This window comes from Macaca thibetana, chromosome 10 (assembly GCF_024542745.1).
Source record: "Macaca thibetana thibetana isolate TM-01 chromosome 10, ASM2454274v1, whole genome shotgun sequence".
In the NCBI taxonomy this organism is placed as follows: Eukaryota; Metazoa; Chordata; class Mammalia; order Primates; family Cercopithecidae; genus Macaca; species Macaca thibetana.
This window is the reverse complement of record NC_065587.1, coordinates 30117574-30131797: the sequence shown is the minus strand read 5'-3', so window position 1 is coordinate 30131797 and position 14224 is coordinate 30117574. Positions and strand designations below refer to the sequence as shown.

Here is a 14224-nt window from a genome sequence, read left to right as displayed (position 1 = left end):
TTTTTTTTTTGCGGGAACCCTCCACCTTCCTAGATCTATACTTCGCCTATCTTCACCAATTTCCAAAGAAGAATTCTGCTGAGCTATTCCCAAAACTGTAGTGCTCCACGTTCAGCATCCAGGGAAACTATGTTTTAGCCAAAAGACCATATGAATGTAGATCAATAACAGCAGGACCCAACGAAGTCAGATACAGATAAGAAGATGCGACTTCCTAGTTTAATCCCAGAATAACTACCTCTTCAATTTAATTACAGTATCTCAGAAAGACCACGTCTGGGAAAGCCTAAGTAGCCCCTGGTTTGAGCATTAAACATTCTCCTTCACAGCAGTGACAAGGCTGCGCTCTAGAAACAAGGCTCCTGTGACGAGATCTGCCTGTTCGGGAGCAGCAGCTGCTTCAGACAAGGGGCTCCTCGGAACACGGGGCCGCAGCCTTTCACATGGCGAATGAAACATGAGAACAGAAGGAAGAATTGAGTGAGGAAATAGTTTTTAAAAATTTCAGGAAGAGAAAAAGTTATCCTTATTTGTTTTTTGTTTTTTTTTTTGAGACAGAGTCTTGTTCTGTCACCCAGGCTGGAGTGCAGTGGCATGATCTCTGCTCACTGCAACCTCCACCTCCCAGGTTCATGCCATTCTTCTGCCTCAGCCTCCCAAGTAGCTGGGACTACAGGCACATGCCACCGTGCCCAGCTAATTTTTTGTATTTTTAGTAGAGATGGGGTTTCACCGTGTTAGCCAGGATGGTCTTGATCTCCTGACCTTGTGATCTGCCCGCCTCGGCCTCCCAAAGTGCTGGGATTACAGGCGAGAGCCACCGCGTCCGGCAGTTACCCTTATTTGTTCATCGTGTTTACTGGAGCATCTAATCTCCCAGTCAAATCCAAATCTCATTAGGTCAATTACCAAGACACCAGGTCAAAGCTTAATGTAGGTCCTTTCCACTGAAACAGAATTCACAGACATAAACAAATACATAGAAAAGGTAAACCTGACAATGAACACAATCCAGCTTGCTACAAAGTAGTTGTCTAACTTTCTTTGCTGTTTTTTCTCTGTAATTTAAAATTGACTCACGTGACAGAAACGTGGTGTTGGTGACTGGAGTCCAGTGAATCAGCTGGGTTGAGCCACAGGGTGTGTGAGAGGAGTAGGGAAATCTGATTTTGGCTTGCCATCACCGCGATTCCCAGGAAAGTTACTGTACCTCAGGCTTCTTGTCTGTGAAATGAGAGAATATTGCCTGGATACCTCATAAGCTGATCATTTCAAGGAAAGGTTAAAAAATAAGGCAACATACAAACCTAAGAAATATGTTTTTGAGGACAGATACTTTATAATGGGTTGATAAACTACACCAGTGGGCCCAGTCCAGCCTGCCATCAGCTCTTGTAAAGTCTTAAAGCACAACCATGCCCATTTGTTTACTATTGTACATGGGGGCTTTTGCACAATGGAAGCGAAACTGAGTAATCAGGGACCGTATGGTACTGAAAGCCTAAAATATTCACTCTCTAGCTCTTTACTAAAAAAACAAAAACAAAAAACAACTCGCCAAGCCCAATCTAAAACATAACTTTGCATTTGATAAATGAATATGTAAAGGCAATTTTAATGAATTATTTTATACTATTTCTACTGCATGTATCTTCATCTTTCTTCTTTTTTTTTTTTTTTTGAGATGGAGTCTCGCTGTGTCGCCCAGGCTGCAGTGCAGTGGCGCCATCTGTGGGACTACAGGTGCCCGCCACCATGCCAGGCTAATTTTTTTTTTGTATTTTTAGTAGGGATGGGGTTTCACCATGTTCGCCAGGATGGTCTCCGTCTCCTGACCTCGTGACCCACCTGCCTCAGCCTCCCAAAATGCTGAGATTACAAGCGTGAGTCACCGCACCCAGCCTTCCTTCTAAATGGTCATGACCCCAAAGCTCCTTCCTGGTTATCAAGTGACATGGTAGAGAAATTCCTTTTGGTTTTGTGGCTTTTTAATTTGACTACAGTTCCCTGAAGAGACAATACAATGCTCATTTCATTTTAGGGGTCTCCTCCCCAGAACTGCCCTGTGGAGTGCATTTATTGGAATGGCAAATGTTCCTTTAATTAGAGTGAATGTGAATACGGGAAACACCCACATACATAGACTCAAATGTGAAGAAGAAAAATTGTCCAGTGTGCTTCGACATCTTTGAGGCTTCTAGGCCCCAAAGGAGCCGCGTGAGTTCCCCTGCTCCCTGCCTGGCTTGTTCCCCTGTTGGCTGAACCGGTGTCCCCCATCAATCCTCAACCTCACGTGTCTCCATCTCCTGCCAGCCCATTAAACAAGCCAACCACATCCTCCCACAGGCACCAGAGGCCACCACACCTCCTTGTTCCTACAAAGCCTGCCTCCACGCCCCTCTGCTTCACTCTACTCCTGAGTGCACCCCTCGTGTGGCCCTGCCTGGTGCGTGGCGTCCTCTTCCCCAGGCCGTGAGTATATGTAACTCATAAGCTGCTGTCGATCACATCTGTCCAGCGTAAGGTGTCATGTGTTCAGCTACCTTGTGCTATTTAGGGTGGGGCATTCTTCCTTCACCAACATGGTGAACAATGATAACAGAATGGGGTGCAGCTGGGAGCCACCAACAGCCAGGTTATGGGTAAATCATTTCATTTTTTTTTTTTTTTTTGAGACGGAGTCTTGCTCTGTCACCCAGGCTGGAGTACTGTTGCGCAATCTCGGCTCACTGCAACTTCTGCCTCCTGGGTTCAAGTGATTCTCCTGCCTCAGCCTCCCCAGTAGCTAGGATTACAGGCATGCACCACCCCTCCTGGCTAATTTTTGTATTTTTAGTAGAGACGGGGTTTCACCATGTTGACCAGGCTGGCTGGTCTCGAACTCCTGACCTCATGATCCGCCCACCTTGGCCTCCCAAAGTGCTGGTGTGAGCCAGCACACCCGGCCCTGGGTAGATTATTTCTAAGAAAGGATCTTGGCAAAGCACCACAGTATTCACTGAAGTTAATCCCTTCCACTGCACAGATCACCTTGCTTTTTACGTGAAGTTTGTTTCATTTGAGAAAAGCACTGGGATAATGAGCACCAAAGAGATTCTTCCCTATGCTATATTACGTGGCAGCAGGCCGACCTCCCGCTGATAATCAGAGTCAATTTTCCCTGCAGGTTGTGACTTTTTTCTCTTCTGGATGGTTTCCTGCACTAAAAGTGATCAAGCAGCAGCCTTAGCTGAAAGTTCAGTGAGACTCCTGCCCACTGCTGGAAGTAATTTCCTTCTGGAAGTCAGGACTTCTCAACATGTAGAACTTGAAATTGCAGGGACCAGAGCATCAACTCCAAAACTCATGCCAAGAATGTCCTTCCCTCTTCTCTTTCCTTCGGGTCATAATGAGTGTCTATTTTTCCAGCATCTTTCTCCCAACCTGTGCTGATTCATCCACCCTCTGTATCCTCCTCCCTGGGACAAAAGGTCAAACTCATCTGCACTCTGAGCAGGAGCTACAGCAGCTGCCACGTAGACTGTCCCCAGCAGAGCTCAGAGATGGGCACCAGGTTCACGATGCCGGTGGGCAGTGGTGCTGTTATTGCATTCAGTGGGGATGGAGTGGTTGTCCAGGCACAGACAGACAATCACACAGCAGGAACAAATGTACATGCTGAAATTTAACAAAGACAGAATAAGGGACACTTGGGGAATAAAGGTCTCAACTGCAGAAACAGTGAGTGCCTCAATAGTTAGAGAACTGGGGCCATGTCTGCCATGGCTAGGATTCCTCTCTCCTTCATCTTCCTCAGTCATCAAAGATTCCATTGGGGGTAATCAAAGGATGCTGGGGCCTGCTACTCACTCCCAAAAAAACACCAGCAAGCATTTCAGCAGGGAAAAAGGAAAATGCTCACAACGATAGGGTTAGATTTAGCCATAAACCAGATTGTGTGGCAGGAGGGAGAACACATCCCCCATCTTTTGGCCACTCAGAAATTGGGGGAGCTAATCTGGGGAAAGGCACCAACACCTATTCATTAGTGTTTCAGCCCTGTGTGGTCATGGGTCTGTGTGAGGTCTCAGCAGCTGCCTCTCTCAAGGTCTCCCCACAGGACAGCAGGGTGAAACCTGGGGCAGGAAGACAGGGGAAGCTGATTTGCATAAAGAACTTTTTTTATCCTCTTGGGCCTGGAGAGGCATGAAAAGGCCCTGAGGAAAACAAACTCCAGCTGAGAAGCCTGAGAGCACTTGGCCTTCATAAGTGTCCCCACCATGGCCTGGATGATGCTTCTCCTCGGACTCCTTGCTTATGGCTCAGGTCAGGGCTTGAAGGGACTCTATCCTTGGGGGGACCACAGAAAACAGGGTTCAGGTTACTGTCATCCACATGATCACAACCGTGTCTCTCTTGTTTATTTTAGGAGTGGATTCTGAGACTGTGGTGACCCAGGAGCCATCGTTGTCAGTGTCCCCTGGAGGAACAGTCACACTCACCTGTGGCCTGAGCTCTGGCTCAGTCTCTACCAGTAACTACCCCAGCTGGTACCAGCAGACCCCAGGCCAGGCTCCACGCATGCTCATCTACAGCACAAACACTCGCCCTTCTGGGGTCCCTGATCGCTTCTCTGGCTCCATCCTTGGGAACAAAGCTGCCCTCACCATCACGGGGGCTCAGGCAGACGATGAATCTGATTATTACTGTACGCTCTACATGGGTAGTGGCATTTCCACGGCGATTTAAACCTATGAGGAAGTGCAACCAAAACCTCTTTATATACTCACAACAGTTCAGCCCTTACAGATGGGAGGGAAAATGAGATGGTGGAAATGGTCAACACGGTGAGTGAGGAGTCTCCTTGCCCCAGTCTCTGATGCAGGGGTTCAATGCCAGGTGCCTCTCCCAATCTCTCCCCGGGTGTGTTCACCTCCCCAGTGTGACTTTTCCATGGCTGTGCTTCCTCTCCACTGAGAATAATGTGGAGGGAGAATTATCTACAAAATATATAAGCTCACAGTGAGTCACAGAGACCCCCGTGCTCCAGGAAGACACTTCTTACTCAAAGAGAATTAACAGGCATATGCTCATTCATTAATTTGACCACGGAGGCTGACTTAATATTTTATTTATCACTGAAGTGGGAGCATTTTCAGGGAGCTTGTTAAAAATGCAATTCTCCAACCTAAACCTACTAAATCAGAAACTTGTGTTGGTGCCAGATAGCCTGTATTTAACACCTGCACATGAGATTTTTCATTAGTGTTAATGTTTGGGAAGAACCTACTTTTATTATTATAAAATTATCCATAGGGATTTCCATTTAAAATGATGTCAGGTTAATATTCCATAATCCTACTCTCCTAAATTCCCATCTAAAACCCCCCAAATACTCAGAAACAGATTTTTAAATCTCAAGCCATAGCAAAAATTATAAGTTGATTTATGCAGACAGACTTGGGAGGAATTTTGAAAAGCATAAGTTCTTAGGTGCCAGGTGTGCTGACTCGTGCCTATAATCCCAATAATTCGGGAGGCTGAGGCAAGAGGACTGCTTGAAGCCAGTTTGAGACCAGTATCTTCCACATAGCGAGACTCCATCACCAGGAAAGAAAAAAAAAAGATATGTCCCTTCAGGAATTTTGAAAAACATGTTTCCTTAGGGTATATTTAGTGGTTCATATGAATATCTGTTACTGAAAACCATCCCATGGAGGACTGGCTTCCAGAATCCCTTCTCCCTCCCACTGAGCTCACCTACCCGTGGCTCTGGCTCTCAGGGTCTTGGTAGGACACAGGGCTCAGCCTTCCCCATCCTCCACCTCTAATCACAGATTGTTCCACAGGATCACGGTTCCACTGAGATCCTCTCCCATAGATGCGTACTTGTCCTGAACAGTGTCTCTTAACACAATGTTGGCAAGACGGGAAGGACTGAGGGGTGACGGAGCCTTGTAGCCACCAGAAGATGGCAGTAACGTCACTGCTGAGCTTTGCTGGGGCAGACTCAGGCTCCCACCCTCCTCCCTTCCTCTGACTCTTTCTTCTGGCCACCCAGGGTCCAGGAGCTTTCTCCACTCAATCAAGACTCTGGGGTCACCTCAGAGAACCTCTCAACAAGACAGAGGAGGTGCTTCAGGGGATCTAACACAAGTGAGGGCAGATTTTAAGACTGTCCATGCACAGAAAACCCTATGAAAAGAAACAAACCAGCCCTACTTGTGTCTGTGCACCTGAGTCCTTAGGACTGTTTTCCTGATCTCCTGGCTGAGTCAAGATTGCAAATGTGTGATTTATTATCCAGATCAAGAGAAATCCATGACAGTTTATGAAGACAAAGATGACAACTACCCTATCTACTTGTCACACAATTAAGACACTGGCCTTAGATCTGTCAGTGCCCTGGAACATTCTGGAAGAAGAGGGTGAAGGTTACTTGGCAAGTGTTGGGACTCAGACATGAGGATCTCATGATGATCCAGAGGGATTAAGGTGGGATCAGTTGTGAGGATGGAAAATGTGGATTTCCTAAGGCCATCTTATTGGTCCTTTTCTCATTGCAAAGGATTTAAACTGAAATGAACATGATTTTTCTAATAAATGGTTATGAGGCTTTCCATTAAATTTAATTGTATTTCATGCCTTAATGAAAATAAATATAGAAAATAAGAAATAAAATATACTTCCATAACGCATTACAGATTGTTATCTTTAAACTAGAGGGGATCATTACTTTTAAAGAAAAGTTACTAGGGTTGTTTGCATTTTAATCTGGGATCCTACATGATGGCTACAGATACAGCTGTTGTTCGAGGTTTTAGCCTGGAGTCTCTGCCAATTCAATAATAGAGGCAATAAAAATAGATGCAAGTATTATACAGGAAGAATTCATTTATTTTGAGAGTTTTGAATGCTATGAATATCTACCAAGAATAAAATAAATTGTACTGAAAATTTATTAGAATAAATTTAAAAATGCCAAATTCACAACTGATAAAATTATAAACAGTTAAAAATTCTTACATTTTTCTGTCTCAGTATAAAAAACAAACATTTAATGTATCTATTAGAAAATAATTAGCAATTTTGTAAATGATATAAAAGAAAATTTGAACAAATGGTGAAACATTTTCTTATCTGCGGACACCAAATTAAAAAAATTCAGGCCAGGTGCAGTGGCTCACACCTGTAATCACAACTACTTTGGGAGGCCAAGGTAGAAGGATCTCTTGATCCAAGGAGTTTAAGACCAGCCTGGGCAGGGATGGGTGCGGTGGCTCCCACCTGTAATCCCAGCATTTTGGGAGGCTGAGGTGGCGGATCACAAGGTCAAGAGATCAAGACCATCCTGGCCAACATGGTAAAACCCTGTCTCTACTAAAAATACAAAAATTAGCCATACATGGTGATGCATGCACACCTGTAGTCCCAGTTACTCGGGAGGATGAGGCAGAAGAATCGCTTGAACCAGGGAGGCAGAGGTTGCAGTTACCCAGATTGCATCACTGCACTCCGGCCTGGTGACAGAGCGAGATTCTGTCTAAAAAAAAATTAGCCTGGCATGGTTGCATGTGCCTATAGTTCCAGCTACTAGGGAGGCTGAGGTTGGAGGATTGCTTGAGCCTGGGAGGTCGAGGCTGCTGTGAACTGAGACTGTGCCACTGGACTCCAGCCTGGGTGACAAAGTGAGACCCTGTCTCGAAAAAACAAAAAATGAAAAAAACAAAAAAACCCCAAAAATAAAAAAAAATTCAACAGCATGCAGATTAGTAATGTTAGTGCTTTATTTTTTAAAATTGTTGTTAACTTATATGGATTTTCCTCTGAGAAGGTGCACTGGAGGGTGTCAGCAGAGCGGATAGGCCAGACCCCTCAGATTTCAGAAGCAGGGATTTATGGTAAATGAAAAACGCCAGTAACTTGTCAGCTTGCACAGGCAGCTATGCCCGCTCTGTGTCAGGCTCTGTGTCAGTAGTAGTGTGTTCTATGTATCCTTTTCAGAGTCCTGCATGCCATCTATGCTCACTCAGCCAGGCCTGTCACCTGGAAGTAACAGGCAACTCCTCCTGCAAAAGTCCCCAGTGGTGATGCCCCATAGTTCCCAATCCTTCTTAAGTGTAATTAACTCACTTCAATTGAATTAAAAAAATCAATCACTTCACTATGACACATAAGGACATTCACCCTCTGGCTTTAACGATCCTTGCCTGCCTTGTCATTATAATTCCATGTGCCCAATACTGTCAAAAGATGTATTTTGCCATACCCTCCACATGCATTTCATATCTGTGATTCTTATTTCCAAATTCTCTCTCTCTTCTAGGCATATGGTGTGTTTTATTTGTCCTGCTGCAGGATTCCTCTCTCCACTCAGATTAAATTATGAAATTCCAGATAAAAAATTAACTTGGAATACTGTTGAATCAATAGCAGAAGTAAGCAAAATAATAAAGATATTTCAAAATGCAGATTGATTTTTTTAAAAGTAAAAATGTCACATACTTCACCTAGAGGATAAGAGGCTGTACTACAAATTCATTAAACTATCCCCTTCATGCCATGGGCCGTTCATGTCCCTGAACTTAACCTCTGTCTTCTCGGGTGAAGTTACAGGCCAGGACAGCATCAGCCACCCACACTCCTAGTGGTGGAAGCTGGGAGCAGAGGCAGGAGCCTGTGCCTGTGGCCTTGGCTGGGTGAAGGATGACATTTCCAAGGCTTCTTGCTTGGCAGCCATCCTCACGTGCAGATGGCCTGGCAGCAGCACTGCAAAACCCAAGCATAGGATGCCCCCCTGCATGGCCCAGTGGTAACTGTGGTGGCCATTGGCATCTGGGGCAGATGCAGCTATATGAGTTGGCGGGCTGTGGCAGCCACCCCAATGAGAGTTTCCACCCCTCTCGGGTGGTGGTGGCTAAAACCACACAGTAGGATTTTCAACAGCAGTGGTGGCATTAAGCAGAGCTCCTGGAGGAGGACTGGAAGCAACTGCTTGCATCGAAAGACTGTAGCTATAGTGGAATTACTGAACCACATCATATTTGCAGCAAAGATGTAGAATGTATTACAGATTATAGGAAGCAGTAGTTGAAGTTAATCTAGTAGAGAGCCATGAACATGAGAAGGAAGCTGTCTATTGGGTGGATGCTATCATAGCCGCAGGAGGTGATGGTGTAATGCTTCTACCAGTGAGTAAAGTTTTGTACAAACTTAAACCAGTTATGGGGTAAGCCCTGGTCCAGCACTACCTGAGGGTCACTTATGTTGGCCTATTCAATACACACATTTCTTCCCAGAAGCCTTACCAAAGGTCTATAGTAGTGAGTTCGGTATGGAGGCAGTAATCAGGTCATATCTGGAAGGAACCGGCATAAACTCCAATCCTGTGGGACATCGTGGACAGCAACTAAATTCGAATCAACAGAGTAGAGCCCTTGACATTGAAAGAGTTTGTGGTAAAAGATCTGAGGCTTCAGGACTCTGACATTTGTGAATGAGAGCACTAAATGAAGTCGTTATTGGGTAATGTCTATCCAGAATATCTTATGCTTGGGCTGTGGCACTGGATATTCTAAGCAGTAGACCCACTCTAAAAGACTGGTTTCCCTCTGTGAGATTTCAGTTGATAATGGTCCATGGAAAAAATGGAAGAGTTCAGGGCTCAATGTGTGAACTGGAGCAGGATCAAAGGTCATTTAATATTAACAGGGTTGCAAGTCAGGCTGTGGAGCATGATTAAAATATTGCAAATGACAAGGACATTTGAGTCTTGCATTCAACTGAGAATTGATAGAATAACAAATAAATATAATGAATCACTGTTCTAGAGTCCAAAACAGCCAAAAGTAATTTTCAGTATACAAGAACTAAAAAGTAAGCAGTTTTCTCAAGCATCCATGAGCATTGTTTCTCCTGACAGATTTGTGCTTGTTCTCACTGCTGGGACACCTGCATGGTTGTAGATGGAGGAACGTCTTTTGATGTTCCTATTTTTATATCAGACAAAACAGACTTTAAAGCAACAACAGTTATAAAAGACAAAGAACGGCATTATATAACGATAAAAGGATCAGTCCAACAGAACAATATCATAATCCTAAATATATATGCACCTAATACTGGAGCTCCCAAATTTATAAAACAATTATTACTAGACCTAAGAAATGGGATACATGGCAACACAATAATAGTAGGGGACTTTAATACTCCACGGACAGCACTAGTCAGGTCATCAAAACAGAAAGGCAATAAAGAAACAATGGACTTAAATTATACCCTAGAACAAATAGATTTAACAGATATTTACCTAGCATTCTACCCAACAACTTCAGAATATACCATATTTTAATCAGCACATAGAACATTCTCCAAGATAAATCATATGATAGGCCACAAAACAAGTCTCAATAAATTTAAGAAAATTGAAATTATATCAAGTACTCTTTCAGACCACAATGGAATAAAACTGGAAATTAACTCCAAAAAGAACCCTTAAAACTATACAAATACATGAAAATTAAATAATCTACTCCTGAATGACCTTTGGGTCAACAATGAAATCAAGAAGGAAATTTAAAAATTGTTTGAACTGAATGATCATAGTGACACAGCCTATTAAAACATCTGGGATACAGCAAAACTAAGAGGAAACTTCATAGCATTAAATAGTCTGAAAGAGCATGAACAGACAATCTAAGGTCACAACTCAAGGACTTAGAGAAACAAGAACCAACCAAACTCAAACCCAGAAGAAAAGAAATAACAAACATCACAGCAGAACTATATAAAATTGAAACAAAAAATGCAGAAGACAAATGAAACAAAACTGGTTATTTGAAGAGATAAACAAAATCGGTAGACCATTAGTGAGATTAACCAAGAAGAAAAGGGAGAAGATCCAAATAAGTTCAATTAGAAATGAAATGGGAAAATTACAACCAATACCACAGAAATACAAAAGATAATCAAGGCTACTATGAACACCCTTACGTGCACAAACTAGAAAATCAAGAGAGAGGGATAAATTCCTGGAAAACAAGTTATTATTTGAAAAAGACTATGGCTGGGTGTGGTGGCTCATGCCTGTAATCCCAGCACTTTGGGAGGCCGAGGTGGGCGGATCACGAGGTCAGGAGTTCGAGACCAACCTGGCCAACATGGTGAAACCCTGTCTCTACTAATAATACAAAAATTAGCCAGGCGTGGTGGTGCATGCCTGTAATCCCAGCTATGCAGGAGGCTGGGGCAGGAGAATCGCTAGAACCCGGGAGGTGGAAGTTACGGTGAGCCAAGATTGTGCCATTGTACTCTAGCCTGGGCAACAAGAGTGAAACTCCGTCTCAAAAAAAAAAAAAAAAAAAAAAAAAAAAAGACACTTGAACACGTTTATAGCAGCACAATTTACAACTGCAAAAATACGGAACCAGCACAGATACATGTCAACTGATGAGTGAATAAGGAAAAAGTTGTTTTTTAATTTTTAGTAGGAATTTCACTCTTGTTGCCCAGGCTGGAGTGCAATGGTGTGATCGCAGCTTACTGCAACTTCTACCTCCCAGGTTCAAGTGATTCTCCTGCCTCAGCCTCCTAAGTAGCTGGGATTACAGGCATGTGCCACCACACCTGGCTAATTTTGTATTTTTATTAGATATGATGTTTCTCCATATTGGTCAGGCTGGTCTCAAACTCCCAACCTCAGGTGATCTGCCTGCCTTGGCCTCCCAAAGTGCTAGGATTTCAGGCATGAGCCACTGCACCCAGCCAAAAATGTGATTATATATATATGTGTGTGTGTGTGTGTATATATATATATGTATATACATATATACCATGAAATACTACTCAGACATAAAAAGGAATAAAATAATGGCATTCGCAGCAACCTGGATGGAGTTGGAGACCGTTATTCTAAATGAAGAAACTCAGGAATAGAAAATCAAACATTGCACGTTCTCACTTATAAGTGGGAGCTAAGTTTTGAGGATGCAAAGGCGTATGAATGACACAATGGACTTTGGGGTCTTGAGGGGAAGGGTGTGAGGGGGGTGATGAATAAAATTCTACATATTGGGTATAGCGTATGCTGCTTGGGTGATGGGCGCATCAAAATCTCAGAAATTACCACTAAAGAGCTTTTCCATGCAAACAAACACCATCTGTTCCCCCACAACCACGGAAATAAATAAAACTGAAAAAGGGGAAACATTATCACTAAAAAAAAGAATGAGAATGGGTTCTATAGTACATACATGAAACACAATAGTTTTGGAATTGTCTGAGTACTGTGGTGGCTTTCATTTAGTTTATGTTGTAAATGTTACTTATTACTTTTGTAGAATAAAATGTTACTGCCTTTCTTTTTTCCCATGATGATAATTTATTTATTTTTGGAGGAACTCAGTTTTGTGTAACTCCTGATCCACTTAGGATATGCAGTCTGAGAACGTTTGCAAGAAGTTCCCAGTGTTGCATGATGAAATAGTTGGTATTTCATGCCATTTATTGAAGGTGTTTTGTTTATTTACTGGTGAAAATGTTTAATTATTGACAAACATTTATTGAAAATCCACTCTGTGCCATGTACTCCTATGTCAGGTGTTAGACATACATTGATGAATGACACAGACTCTATCCTGATGGAAATGGCGTCTAGTGGGCACCGGAGTAAGTTCTGTGAGTGTCAGGATGAACAGTCAAATTGAGCACTCTTAGATTTGCCAACATTTAACATGTTGTTCTTACCATAAATGTTAGTGTACAAAGGTAATCTAAGTTGTAATGTATATCCAGAAATATCTGTTTTTCTTAGTTAAGGGTATCTGCAAGACACTCACAGCAAATACTTTATAGTATGCATCAGATATAAATAAAAGTAAATGAAGTCAAAAGTGTTTTTCTCAGAGCTGGATCTAGTTTCCTACTTGACTTTTTAAAGACACACATAAAATATTGCATTATAAAGAAGTACTGTTCCACACTATGGAAACTCCCCTAATAGTTTTTATTTTTTTATTTTTTAATTTTTTTGAGACGGAGTCTCGTTCTGTCGCCCAGGCTGGAGTGCAGTGGCGTGATCTGGGCTCACTGCAAGCTCCGCCTCCCGGGTTCACGCCATTCTCCTGCCTCAGCCTCCCGAGTAGCTGGGACTACAGGCACCCGCCACCTCGCCCGACTAGTTTTTTGTATTTTTTTTAGTACAGACGGGGTTTCACCGTGTTAGCCAGGATGGTCTTGATCTCCTGACCTCGTGATCCGCCCGTCTCTGCCTCCCAAAGTGCTGGGATTACAGGCGTGAGCCACCGCGCCCGGCTTCCCCTAATAGTTTTAAAACACTTTCTTAAAAAATGCCAACTCTATCTTTAATCTGAAGGAAATCTGACTGTCCAAATAGCTCTGTTGATATGTAACATATGAATACATTATGTACTGTGTAAAATTACTTATAAGACACATTTTAAAAGATTTTTAAAATACTTAATGTGTTCACTTTGTGCTATAACTTCTAACATTTCATCTCTCCGGTGATGACTTACTTGCAAGAGATGAGGGGCGGTAGGGTGCAGGTGCAGATTGTGGTTGGATGGGTTGGCTGACCCCAGGGTCCTCTGAGCTAGTCTCAGAATCGCTGTCGCCATGACCAGTCAGTTGCAGGGGATCCAGCAGCTGCTGAAGGCTGAGAAGTGGGCCACTGAGAAGGTGTCAGAGGCCCACAAGCAAAAGAACCAGAGGCTGAAGCAGGTCAAGGAAGCAGCTCAGGCTGAAATTGAACAGTGCTACCTGCAGAGGAAGAAAGAGTTCAAGGCCAAAGAAGCTGCGGCACTGGGATCCCATGGCAGGTGCAGCACTGAAGTGGATAAGGAGACCCAGGATAAAATGGCCATCCTCCAGACCTACTTCCAGCAGAACAGGGAAGAAGTCGTGAATAACTTCTTGGCCTTTGTCTGTGACATTCAGCCAGAAATACATGAAAACCACTGCCTAGATGGATAGGAGAAGAGAGAAGCACCAGTTGCACGGACTGGCATTTTAGGTGCTCTTGTGGAATAACAAGCTCTAGCAAAGTTCTAGGTATATTCTTACGAGAAGGGATTGAATTATTTTATTATTTTGTACACAGTTGTTCCCTTCACTTTTTAGAGAGGAGCGAATTTACCTTCTGTGTACAAACTTAGAACTAAAGATTTCATCTCTTTACCTCAATTTTCTTAGAAATTTAATAGTTACATGCTGTTTTTCTATGCCT

At 43.2% G+C, this 14224-nt stretch overlaps 1 protein-coding gene and 1 gene segment (V, D, J or C); both read left to right on the top strand.

Moving 5' to 3' along the window:
• The first annotated feature begins 4172 nt into the window (after nucleotides 1–4172).
• LOC126929764 (immunoglobulin lambda variable 8-61-like) lies at nucleotides 4173–4743 on the top strand. The segment is given in 2 exon segments: nucleotides 4173–4305; nucleotides 4409–4743. Coding segments are annotated over 2 exon segments (366 nt in total).
• Nucleotides 4744–13614: 8871 nt separating this feature from the next.
• Nucleotides 13615–13971, top strand: LOC126929766 (V-type proton ATPase subunit G 1-like). The gene has a single exon (XM_050746429.1). The coding sequence runs from the start codon at nucleotides 13615–13617 to the stop codon at nucleotides 13969–13971; it is 357 nt and encodes a 118-aa protein (XP_050602386.1).
• Nucleotides 13972–14224: the final 253 nt, after the last annotated feature.